The sequence below is a fragment of the Solanum lycopersicum genome, chromosome 6 (assembly GCF_036512215.1).
Source record: "Solanum lycopersicum chromosome 6, SLM_r2.1".
Classification (NCBI taxonomy): Eukaryota; Viridiplantae; Streptophyta; class Magnoliopsida; order Solanales; family Solanaceae; genus Solanum; species Solanum lycopersicum.
In genome coordinates, this window is record NC_090805.1 from 47037817 (window position 1) to 47051622 (window position 13806).

The 13806-nt window shown below is 35.8% G+C and overlaps 2 protein-coding genes across 2 annotated transcripts; both read right to left on the reverse strand.

The window, feature by feature from the left end:
* Window positions 1-1388: 1388 nt before the first annotated feature.
* LOC104648102 (E3 ubiquitin-protein ligase RING1-like) lies at window positions 1389-3122 on the reverse strand. Its single transcript, XM_010324667.2, has one exon. It carries the CDS (start codon window positions 3054-3056, stop codon window positions 1977-1979), a length of 1080 nt encoding a protein of 359 aa, XP_010322969.1. The 5' UTR covers window positions 3057-3122; the 3' UTR covers window positions 1389-1976.
* Window positions 3123-4582: 1460 nt separating this feature from the next.
* Window positions 4583-12871, reverse strand: LOC101249932 (uncharacterized). The gene is made up of 10 exons (XM_010324211.4): window positions 12470-12871; window positions 10655-12351; window positions 10209-10557; window positions 9340-9424; window positions 9159-9215; window positions 8668-8727; window positions 8360-8581; window positions 7012-7286; window positions 5721-6891; window positions 4583-5326 (listed from the first exon to the last, which is right to left on the reverse strand). Exons 2-10 carry the CDS (start codon window positions 12222-12224, stop codon window positions 4859-4861), a joined length of 4257 nt encoding a protein of 1418 aa, XP_010322513.1. The 5' UTR covers window positions 12225-12351; window positions 12470-12871; the 3' UTR covers window positions 4583-4858.
* Window positions 12872-13806: the final 935 nt, after the last annotated feature.

The following is a 13806-nucleotide window of genomic DNA, read 5'->3' on the forward strand; positions in this document are numbered from 1 at the left end:
GTTTATCAGGTAATTTGATCAAGGAATCTGATCCTTCCACATCACTAAGAGACAAAGTCATGATGAACATAGAACTTATCGAATTATTTATTAAACATAGAGTTCATATTCTTTTTAATTTTGTCCGAAGAATTTTCCCTTTTGGTTAAAAAAGAGTTGATATGCTATCAACGTTTTTTTTTAAAAAAAAATGACCTTTTTTAACTTTGAACTCGATTGTATATTTATATTGAATCTGTTGTTGTAAATTTTAATTATCCGATTCAACGTTGGCCTCTTCCAGCTATAAGTTGAAGTAGAATTATATTTTTGGGATAAGAATTATATCTTTATTGAATGAATTTGTTTTATGCAATAATTCTGCTCACGAAAAATCAATTATTTCTGGCTGCTTGATTCCACCTCAGTCTATTTCTTGTTTCTATTATTGAAAAGGTCTTTAAAAGAATTTACGTATACAGTATGCTTGTTGTGTGTGTTCGAAGAGAGCAATTCATGGAGTTCTGAATCAAAACAAAAGGCAAAAATAGCATATAAATTTTTTTAACCAAACAAAGGAAAAATCGCTCGCAACAAATTTAAATGAAATATTAACTCTGTTTAATAAAAATTTATTAAAATCGTTGTCTCAACATTGATTTAAAAAAAAAAAAAATCAATGCCCCAACAGTGTTTTTCAAAAAAAAGAAAAAAATTCAAAAAAAGAAAAAGTTGACAGAATAAGGGGAGAAGCCACCGGAAAATGGAACTTTTACCAAAACACATATAATCACGGTGATGAAACACATTCTTGAGATTATTACAATACAACCAAACAAACATTGACAAGTTAAAAGCTGAAAAATGCACATGAAAAACAGAATTCAATTAAAATGACAAACTTGCAAGTACATTTACAAAAGTTTCCACAACAACAAAAAAATGGAGATTTGAGGTTTAGAAAATTTGACAAAATCCAGCGATTTTAATTTTTTTTAAAAATTGAAAAAATTGCTATTGGGAAAGCGATTTTATTTAACGGATTAAACGAAGTTAATTTTGTCAGTAGGACGTCACGAGCGATTTTGCTCTTTTGGTTAAAAATTTGGTTAAAAAAATAATATGTTTTTTTGAAGGATTGCTTTTATGACAAGAAACCAGTGCATAAAGTTTCTTTTCGTAGAGGATTCCTACCTGGAAAGAAATATTAAGACAAAGCCGCAAACGAAATCCTAAAAGGGAAAGGAATCCTTACAAAGACCAACTCTGAATCAAAGAAACAATGAGCTTCGTAATAAGTAAAGGAACAGATTGCAGTACATGTTCTTTAGGCAAATTGAGGGGTCAGTATTCCACATTTTCTCCCCAAGTTCAAATTTTGTATTCCTATTACTAACATATTTGTCGCTAAGTTTCTTTAACAATTAATATATCCCCTTGACAAACAGGGGCATATCTATGTAGGCTCGAGGGGGTGCCACAACACCTGGACGTTTCAGTTGAAATTTTGTGTTATAACGAAATGTTTAAATATTAACCATGGCACTCAAGAAAAAATGAGCTTTGCGGTGCGAGTGGTTAAAATTCTAGCTTAACACTTTAAGTAGCAATTTCAAGCCCTGCGGGGTGTATTTTCTTGGAACTTTTTTTATCCTGATGACATCCTGTAGTGAAAACCATTAACCAAAATCACAAAACACACAAAAGGGGTTTCGAACTTGAGACCTCCGACATGGAAGTCTCAATCCCAAACCACTGGGTCACCTCCAAAGGGTGAGTTCTAGATGCTCCTCTCTGCACCTTATATAAAGAAAATAATTGGAAACTCAAACAAGGCACAAAATCATCCTAAAATATTCACTGCAATCTCAACTCTCAAGTATACATGACTTTTAATTCTCTGAAAGAATTATACCAAACACCTGATTAAACATCTACAAATATAGTAGATTTGGATAAAATTCAGAACTATAGTACATACTTTAACCAAGATCCTCCTAGTTTGCTTGTCCATGTCCTCCAGGATGTGGATTCGGCTCCCCATGAGTATCATCGCTACTGCTACTATCACCATCATTCTTCACTCCATCGTTGCTTCCCCCACCTCCAGTACTGCTGCTCGTCTCAGCATGTGATTGCAACCCCCTTAATAACCCTGGTACTGAAATCCTAACCCTTCTCTCCACTGTTCCACGATTCCCCCGACTCCCTCCAACTTCTGCACCCATAGAAAACAACGCACCATAGCTCTCCACTGTTCCACCATTCCCCTGATTTCCTGCATCCACAGAAAGCAAACCACCATTGCTATCCAATGTCCCCTGATTTCCTCCACCTTCTAAACCCCGAGACAACAAACCAGCATTGTTAGCATTCCTACGTCTCCTAATCTCATAAGCAAAATCATCGGTAGGCAACTCAAATCGACATACAGGGCACGAATTACGCATTTCTAACCAAGGCAAAATACAATCGTTATGGTACATATGCTTGCAAGGCATTTGTTTCACCATTTCATCCAGCTTAAAACCATCTTTACAAACAGCACATTGGGATAAATCCGAATTCAACAACTCATCACTCACCCTAACATCAGGAAGGCCCAAAACAGCCGATCTAGCAGCAGGTGGCGTACCATTCATGTTCAAGTCAATCACAGCAAGTTGACGGATCAGCTGCACGAGATACCGCCCCACAGTAAAGTCACCAAAGATAATCGGTAGCTCATTCTCATGATTGTTTTCAAGCAGCAATTGAATAGTTCCATCACCATCCCTATTCATGAACGTAACAGGGTCTACTTCAACTGGTGATCGGCCGAAACCACTTTCGAAGAGTGCAGAAACTTCATCGTCGCTTTCGTTACCGGAATCGGTGGGGAAGGAAAACGATGAGTCAGGATTTGCTCCGGTAACAGGATCTGGAGAAGGGGATTCTTCTACAAATGTACCATTGCAATTAGGGCATGAGAGTTCAGAATTTGGCAATGGCACAGTGCTCTGACATCCATAGCAGTAGTAATTCAGAGCTGAATTTCCGGCCATTTCTCCGCCGCCAGTGTTCCCCGCCGACGACATTGGATATGTAAAAGAGAATTATGAGTTGTAACTTCTATGTGTAGAAAGTATTTATAGAGAAAAGTATGAGAGACCACAAGAATTTATCTGACACATTTTTTCAATGTCAGAATTTATAACCTAAAGTCCAGTCTGGACATCATTAATTAAATCAAGTAAAATGATTTTCACTATATTTAACCTATATATGAAGATTAGAGGTGGTTATTTAGTATTTGGTTCGGAATTTTTAAATTTTCGATAGAATAACATGCTAACGAAAATACCTAACTTTTAAATAATTCGGTAATAGCATTTTTAAGTTGGAATGCTTTTCCTTGTATGATTTTCTTTCTTTATGTTTTATCACTCGCAAATGATGTTTCTTCATTCATTTTTCTATGTGTTGATATTTTATATGACCAATATAACACTCGATCTGTTAGATATTATGATCTTTTTGAAAACTTTTTCAAAAGAGTTAGCAAAAAAAAAAAATTCTCACACTAATTATTTTTATTTTTCCATGCAAACACACAATATAAAAGAATATCTAAAAGAAAGAAAAAACTTGTCCTAAGGAGTTAGAAATTAATGTATGCACCCCAAACACAAATGAACAATCAATGCAAATTGTAATCGAGGCATATGTACCTAATCTTTTATGACCATATATAATGCTAGTAAAAATACTAGTAACAAGGAAATACTATCCATCGTACAAAGTAAACGTATCACTTTGTACCATTGATTAGCACCATGAAAAGATAGAAATCAAATAATAATTTCTTTTATTAGATAATAATTCTATCAAATATCAAAGATATTAATGTCTTGTGTCAAATTTCAACCTGAATATCTAAAGTTCAAAATTTTACTCCCTAAACCCTTGACAAGCTAGAAGAGTTAATGAGAATTAAGGAGTTTTCTCAAATAGTGGCAGTTTGATGCATAATTACTATACATTAACATAACCATACTTCTAATAATTACTAAATATAATAACTCTTTATAGAATAAATAACACACGATACATTGTGATTCAAGAGAAAATCACGCAAAAATCTTTTAAAATAACAAAATCCAGTAAAACATCCATATCTTCAGTGCAAAAATAGAAAATGTAATTTGGTTTCTCGTTTCTTCTTTGATTTTCAAACTCTAATGGAAACATGAAGGTTAAAACTCAGTCAAAATCTACATTTGTAAGTATAGTATCAATGAATCTAAATAACGAATGAAATGTTATATCATTAGATTAAAGTATATGTATCTACAAGTATAGAGTGCATCACTGTATCTCAAGTATGGTTGTGTATCATTGTTTCTAGCTTTCTGTTTGTCCAAGTTAACATAACATACTTTATTAATGAATCTAACTTTCAATTTTGTGTGTATCACTGTCTAAGCTTTTTGTTTGTCCAATGTATGACTAAATAAAGAATTAAATGTTATATCATTTTATCACTATATTTAGAATGAAATACAGTTAGTTGTTTGTAATGTATTATAAATATGGAATATATCACTGTATTAAGCTGTTCCCATCAGAAAACATATTTTTGATTTTGTTTTGAGGATTTTGATTCAACTTCATTTGTTGAATTCAACAATAAGTTAAGAATTAATGTTATATACATAATACATTTCATTTTCCTTTTTCTAGAATAGAATATTACAGCTGCACTTGCAGAGCTTGAACTTTACCAGAACAGCAAGAGAACTTTCAAAAATGGGGCAAACTACCCTCCCAGCCCTAATATGTCATATGAGGCTACAAAAGCTAAATCAGCCAAGTTTTGTTTCCCATCATTAGAGTAAAATCAACCTACTTCATCTTTCTTAGTACTGTTTGGACTTTCCTCATTCGTATCGGCAATCACGCTTGTGTCTGTTTTCCTTGAATCTGTTCCACGTGCACGTTTCCTGGAATTCCTGGGTGAAGAGGCAACAGAAGATTGGTTCGCCTGTTCAGGCATGTCAGAAGCACACTTCGGTACCGTAGGGTGATCTCTGTCCCGCTTTGTTTTCTTTCTAGACCTCTTGGAACAAGTAGGATCTTGGGGTTTGCCAGCAGAATTACTGGAATGTCTAGACTTTGACTTGACTTGGGAAGAAACAGTCCTAGGTGGATTCGAATTCAAGTATAGAGAACTGGGCTGGTCATCCGTTGCTTTGTCAAACCTAGTAGCATGGCTTTCAGTAATGCTACAAGAATTTCCTTTTGAATTACCATGTGTATAAGGTACATGTTGAACATAAGAGTCTTCCAATGCAACTTTATCCATCTCCTGGCCAAAACAAAGTTATTGAGCAAAATAAAAGTTAGCAGAAAAGTTGGTACAAGTCTCCATAAGACTGCAAATTCTGAAGTTTATGCTGGTCTTCTTTTCTTTTTGATGAGAAGATAGAGAATGAAGCTTATGATTGTAACTTAGTGTTGATGCAGTAGTTTCTGGGTGCACATACATAATATTAGTACTTGCGCACAGATGAAAAACAAAATTATCAAGCTTGTGGAGTAATAAGAAAGATTGGCACCTAACCACTAAACACCGGGAAGTTCCTGACATTCTTTAGTACAAAGAAAACATGATTGACAGAATAACTAATTTGGGAAGCAATAACTGGACTGCCTTAATAGAAGTCCTAGAAATTTTTAGCAGAGTTATTTTCAAGAGGTACCTCATTTTCATCATTGGTTATCTCCTCAGATTCAAATATTTCCTCTCCTTCTGAATCCTCCATCTCCTCACACTCAAACTCTACACTCTCTCCTATTTCTTCCTCTGAGTCACTTAGCTCTTCCTGCTCCATCACAATTTCTATAAGAGACTGGTCTTCCAAATCATCAACGCCATTTCCAGTTTCTTCATCGCTGGACAAAATCCTTGCAGTGGCACCTGAATCACTATGCTGGGTGGTTCTATTTGGAGTTCCATTGTTTAGAGGATTTTGATCTCTAGAAGCACTAGTTGGTGACCTTTCCATGAAACGGTCAGCCACCCCTCTGCTTCCAATGGCTTTCTGTTTACTGCACGTGAAACTCAAGTGCATCTCCAAGTCAAGCTCATTGCTTTTTCCCATAGGGCTAGAGGGTATAGCACATGCAACATTTGAACTACTATCAACAGCATTCTGAACTTGAGTGCACCATCCTCTTGATGTTTCTGATGTACAAGAGGGTCGTGTAACAGTAGATGCAACTTCCAAGTCACAATTTGCATCATCAATTCTTTGCAGAAGCGGATGGAAGTCAAAACCAGATGACATTGAAGTTTTATCCCCAGGATTAGAAGACTTGTCAAGAAAGTTAACAGTATGGGCTGATTGGTGTGGATGATGAAAGAGGCTAAGATTAGGCTGACAACCTGAAAAGAAATTGAACGAACTGGATGTACTAAAACTAGAGTTAGACTGATAATGTGGAAAAGGACCATCTTCAGGGGCCCGGAAGAGCAAAGGATGCATCCTTAGACCTGACTCATCCTTTTCTTCTGTAACATTCTTATTGTCCTTAGACAATCTGGTTTCCTGTAGATTCTGATTACTTATATTGTTCCTCCCGGCACTACTGCTTAATGGTCCATCTTTCACAAAATAATTAGTACATGGTTTTGCAGCATTTGCAGTTTTTGGGACTGCATTGTCTCTTACACCATCACCGGTAGAAGCATCCCCACCAAAAGCCCTCGGACATGTTCCAACATGATAGCTTTTGAAAGCCGACTGAGACATTACTCGAACAGATGGTGGAAGATTAACAGGAGGCAGACCTGGCGCTAATTTAACTAACTGCCCATTGTTAAATTTACGGGTTCCGTTTCCCCGCGAAAAAGACTCAGTTTCTGACGACCTTCAAGTCAGATGATAAGTATAGTGAGTCAGCACAATGGAAATGCAGAATGTCTGCAACCTCAAAAAAACACATGAACTACGAAGCGAAAAAAAAGGAGTACAGTGATGCAATGAGTACCTCCGAGAAACAGGGAACTCATTAGAGATATGGGATTGCCAATTTCTAGAACCACTGTTATTCATCTTTTCAGCAACTTGAGAACTCTCCACACCCAATAGCTGGAGTGGAGGAATTTTCTCTGCCAGGTTTGACATAGAATGATTCACCTGGATGCTGGATACAGAAGGCCTCCAATCTGCCAAAAAGGCCTCATGAACATAAGCTTCCTCATTTCTGTCTGTACAATTATCTGCACCACAATTTCCTTCGATGGCGCTGTCAGCAACATCATCCTGCATTTTTTTTCATGAGCAAACACATGTTTATATATAACTGCACCCAGTTGATGCATTCGAAATTACAGAGCATTGAAGTTATAGAACATTCTCAAAAGTGTAGGAACCAATAGAATCCACTCATCAATCATTCAATTAACTCAATTTCAAAAACAAAATAATCACGCAATTAACTCTGCGGTCTGCCTCAATCACAAACTAGTGATTTTGGCATCAATCGACGGACCCCAAAACATGCTAAAAATGCATCAGAACTCATCAGCCACATCATAATATAAAAACAAAGGATTTACATTTTAGTCTCCTCTTAACACAGGTAACACTTGGTAAAGCCTCTTTTGCTTAAACGTCCTGAGGTAGACATGCCTCATGAACTACTATCCAGCCAAAGCACGAAACACTGGGAAAACCTCTAGTAGCGAAATAATTTACCAAAAACAAGGAGAAAAGAAATTCTACTACATGATGGACAACTCTTTGGCACCAACACATAAACATTTATATCTGTAGTACAGGCATTCTCAGCTTAGCTAAAATACTCTGCAAGTACAAAAGATCACAAACAGACCTTAACTATAATACTGATAGACAATAGGTCCCACTTAGATGGGACAGATTGCTCAAGTGTGCTTATAATTCAATCAACAATCAGTTACACGTCAAGCACAAATTTGCTGGGCTCAGCTTATATGAATCCTCTACATTTATTCCAATATATTCTAACCCATCTCATTCCAAAATTGGTCCTTTAAGCTAAACTAAGGGTTCTCTAAAACTAGCTATATCTCACAATAATATTTGGAATTAAAAAGAAGGAAACTGACGTTTAGATTAGCTTCAAAAGGGTTCTGTTGATTCTAATCAATGATTAACTTCTTTAAAAAGTAAGTTTTTAACTATTGGCTTAGAAGAACTAAGGCTCGTCTATTTAATTAAATGCCTAATCTTTAAACTATTCACCAGACTGTAACAGAACATACTGGTGAAAAGGATAGTTCTTGACAAAGTGCACCTTTCCAACATCGACAGTGGATGCAAAACAGCAGCTTGAATGGAAGACGCAATCTTACCTTCTTTCTGGAAGAAATATGCCAAGTTTCTGAAGCACCAGATTTTAGTTTTTTTCTCTCTGATTCATACAACCGACGTTTTGCCTTCTTACTAGCATCAGATATGTATGATTTCTGTGTTCCAATAGCTGTGCGCCATTGCCGGGGTAACAAGGAAGGATCTCTATAAGGAACAATAAACTTCCACACGGACATCCAATCAAGCTTGAACACCTTCAGGCCCTGCGTGATCATGACCATGTAAACAGTGAGGCAGCGACGATGGAAATGATGATACAGTGTAAATGTATTTTGTCATGTATATTTACCTCTTCAATACGTGCAACCTCTTCTGCTGTCAAGGGAGAGTTTTTCATCCTTCGAACAGCCTACAATAGTCATTACAACATTATTTACCATGCTCAATGACCATGATAATCAATCAAAAAATCTGAATAACATCGAGAATAATCAATCAAAAAATGCATTCCTAGCAACATATTTTGAAACTACTGAGTAACTGCAAGAAAAGATCATGATTAATGGATGCATTGTTATTGCAAGTTTCAACTTGATTTGATGAATCGGGAAATCATTGTAGAGTTAAAGACATTCTTGGAAAAGTTGGAGGAGTGGAAGAGAGATCATCAATTTCAAACTGGCTTCAACATCTCCAGCATGTCCCAAGTCCCAACAGATGAATGAATAGATTGGGGAAGAGCTTTTGCAGGAACTTTTGTGGCAGTTAAAATGGAGCCATAATGTTATCACTAGATTGTTTCCTAATGTTCTATGTACAATACTGATACTAGTAATAAACCTTTATTGGATTATCAGGTGCTTTAGATGATGAGCGATTCTTCTGTCGGACAAAAATCTGCAAAAAAGGTCAAGTATTTCACCATGTTAAGCACAAGGCTAACACTAGAACTACAATGAAATCAAGAGGATAAATAACTGACAGCAGAGTTGTTGCCATCAAAGGTGCACATAAGAATCACCTGATGCTTAGATTTGCAAGGAAGATACCGCTGCTGAATTGCTTTCCAATCTGTATTATACTCCATCAAACCCAATGCTAATAGTCTGCACCAGATGCCAAGGTTATATTAGTATACTATTTAATAAGGTAAAAGCAAAACATCAACATGTGGGTAAAATGGGGATCATCCATAATATTACAAATTTAAGAACCTTGTAGGGAATGATGAAACTGCCTTAGTGGAACACGAATAATACACTGTACTTAACAAAGGCACAATTAAAAGACTAGTAAAATCTTTATTTCAGAACAACTACTAGGCTCTTACAGATATAGGCAATTAGCTTCACCCAGTTGTTTTCATACTTAATAGATGTAACAGAATTATTTTCCTATTTACCACAACACCTAATATTGTGTCATGCTGAGAAATAAGTTGCAAAGATCATTCATTTGTGAGAAACCTCATAATGCTTTTTCTCCATAAGATATGAAACCCAACATTCCAACTTTGCAACCATAAACCATAAATAATTTACTACTTTCTCATTATCATGCTGAGAAATAAGTTGTAAAAGAGATCATTTATTTGGGAGCATTTTCAGAATGCATTAACTTTTCGTGAGATATGAATTCCAACAATCTAACTGTGCAAACTCCGAACCCAAACTAAAATCACTACTTTCTCTTTTCTTCCTATAGCAAAGAGTTTAATTCACCACCTATCACTGTGGCAGAGACTGACAAATGTGGAGGAGAGCAATATGAACTAGCAAAAGCAAGAAGGCACCAAAGTCGAAACAATTTTACAATCACGGCCTAGTCAGTAAAACAACTCATTTCATAAGAATACTGCTGTTGCACAAAAATAAAAGGACATAAACTCACTCATCCTCTGCATCAGTAAAAAGCACCCGGTTTGCTACCATTGCAGGGGGTGGCTTATGAGGATACAGAGCAGGATTAAACAAAGGATAGAAGCGCTGAGCTAACTTAGCAATCTCATTTGGAACAGAAGCAACAGCCTGTTGTTTAGCTTTTTCTACTAATACAGCAGCCAGAGTCTTCTTTGATTTTTGAGAAATTGATGAAGAAGGAGGTACAGAGTTTGAATATAAGGAAGCCCGACCATCAGGTTCGGCAGTAAAATGAATATTTTGCACAGGAAACAAGGGTTTCTTCTCCGAGCAGCTGTCATTCAAACCTCCTACTTGCCGACATTGGTAATCTTGCACAGCTGTCAATAAATATAACCAGTGATAAATTAAAGTAAGTATCATAAACTGAAAAGAATAAGAAAATCAAATGAAATTTGGTTTTCTAACATAATATACCATGAGAAACGTCATCCATGAAGTCTTTGACTAATTTGATCGGAGCCACATCAAGAACAGATAGTATTGGACCATTTATATGAGGTACCCAGGAGCCTAAAGGGCATCCCACCTGATTATTTGTAAAGCCTCGCTGCAAATCATGTGCTGAAGAAATTTTGTTGGTAATTTGGAAAGGTGAAATATGCAAAGGTTCATCAGATACCGAAGGACAAACATACGGGGAGAAGAAGCAAAAACTGGGATAGGGAACACTCCTATTTGCTAATACTTCATCACGTTTACGAAGCATTTGAGAAATCAATTCCCCAACATTAGAAGCAATGTGCCGTTTGGCCGGCTCAAGAACACAAACAGCAAAAACCTGAATAAGAAGTTGAACATGCTCATGTATCAAACAATGTAATTGTCCTATCTGATGGGGTGTAAATCCATTCACAAAGCCATCATTTGCAGGCAGCAGACTGGATGGAGGCATCATGCCTTTTGCACCATGTACGGAATAAGGAGAACTGGGAAGATATGGTAACAAAGGGCGTAGTGGCCTATCTGACAATCCTAAAATCTTATTCTTGTTCTCAAGAGAAGATCTTTGGCGCCTGGTTTGCCTAGTCTTAGGTCTTCGACCAACAGCCTCGTACTCTTCAATATCATCCTTCAGATGTTCATCAAGGTCACTCTCCAATGCCTCCTCAATTTCAAGCTCAAAATCTGCATCATTGTCTTCATCTTCATCATCAACATTTTCATTATCTTGTATATTTCCAGAATTTCCATCTCCACCATGTAAAACAGCTGCAAGAAACTTCCTGTACTCTTCTTCATCGTTGACATTCTGAAGATCATCCTCGTCATCAGTCTCCTGAAGAAATGTCTCAAGTTCATCAAGTGTAAAGCTAGCAAGTGAGTAGCGTGCTCTAGTACGCTTACATATAGCATCCTCATTATCCATATCTATGATGGATCTACCTGAATTTGCTATATTATTACACCCTCCAACTGAAAGATCCTCAAAGTGATCACCCCCTCCATTCAACACAGTCTTCTTGCTATTTGAAATTCCACTTTCAGGTTCGGTATCTAGAGTGGAATCTCTCTCCTTAGGTTCAGAAGGCGAAATTTTCCTCAAGTCTTCTGGACAAGCCGCAGAAGAAGCTCTATTTCGCATCACAATCTCCTCACCAAGTTCTTTGTCACCAATGAGACAATCCTGTGAAAAATCTGGCAATCTTTCTTCGCAACAAACTCTCAACGATTCATCAATGTTCTGCCCACTGTCAACGGCATCAGCATCCAGACCTTCGATTTCTGAGCTCAAGCTTGAAGAAGCATCTAGAGAGGCAGTTTCTTTTAACAAGGGATTAAAATCCATATCCTCTTCCTCATCTTCATCATACGCATTCTCATTGTCACCCCTGTCACAATCACCATGAAGGTGTTCACTCTTTTCTTCATCAGCCTCTTGTTCTCGAGGACTTCCATCGTTGGATAGGTTGCCGCGTACCATGAACAAATTCTCCTGATTGGACTCCTTAACATCAGTAGATAATGCAGTTGAGCTCAAAGACATCTTCAGCACAATATTTGAAATAGTTTATACCGAGAGAATACTGACAAACATTTGAATTAACAACTCAACTGTATCATAAAAATGACAAATATTTGCCTCTTCCTCTAAGAGGCTCCTCCACAACAGCCTGTTGACATAGAAACCAACTCTAATTTTACACTTTCACATGATTTCATGGTGAACATAAAAAAAAAATGTTAAAAACTTTTTTCAATTTTTAGAAAAAAACAGTCAGGAATATTTACCTGAGGTCTATATGAAATTCAATGGTTATTATGAAACTAACAATTGAACAATGGCTTCAGAAACAGTAAACTTGCGGTTCGCCCAAAGCTCCAGCTGTTTGGAGGAGGTGATTAAACCACTTTAATTCATCAAAAACTGCTTCTTTTTATGCAAATTTACTGCAGTAACGTCGCCAATTCAGGTAAACTATTGACAAAGAAGAATCAAAATACCTAATTGATCGTAGAGAGCGTTCAACAATGGCCGATCAAACGCAAGCCACTGCCAGATAGAAGGATTTTGCGTCTTGGATTCGGAGGGTGAAAATTGAGACCCGGAAACCCGGTTGAGTGGACACAGTGTGACTTTACGCTTTTGCCCAAATTTTTTTTTTTTTTTAATGAGACGTGTTTTTTGTTTTCCTCAGCAAAAACTTCCACTAAAATCTATATAAATTAATATAAATGGGAAGATGAAATTTTATTTTTAGAAATATTACTTAATTAATAAATTAATATTTACTAATTTAAAAATAGATCGAGATTTAATGAATATTAATTTTAATTATATCAAAATTATTATATCTTACTAATTTATATATCATATTTATTAATATTATATGAATATTAAATTTATTATACATAAAGTACAATGTGTGTATAATTCATTGTAATATATATTTTTTGTTAAATGATTCATCGTAAAGAAATTCAAGAATTCAATCATTCATTGTAATATTATAGATAATGTTCATTGTTCCTTAATAATCAATTATTATTCATTTTATTTTCATTAAAAACATTTGTTGTATGAAGGTGAAAAAAAAAATACAAAAGTATCCAAAAATGGCTTGTCATTCAAAAAGAAGTCACAAAATCAACAATTGAGTACAAAAGAGATCATTTCACATGCACTCAAAAAGATTTACAGACGTGACATAATATTAAACATACTCAAACGATCAACTAAATATCTTTTGACTGACTTAGAAAAAGGAAAGGATATCAAGCGACACAAGCCAATAAAATATTCAGACATGGAAAAGGTTGTTTATGAGTGGCTCTCCAATATCAAAACTGTTTGGATATAACACGAGAGTTAATTTTGGAGAAGACAATAGATGCAATGAAACTTTCATATCCTCAACAAAATTTTGAGCACAAATTATCTCTAGATAGGCTTGAAAAAATAAATCTAAGACATGGAGGTATCAAGTCATTTTGTCGTTTCTGAGAAAACGGTTCAATTGATATACAAGACATGGAAACGAAATTGAAATCCATAAGAAAAAAAATTAGATTAATTTATTACAAATTATATTTTTAACATGGATGAAACTAACTTATTTTATAATTTA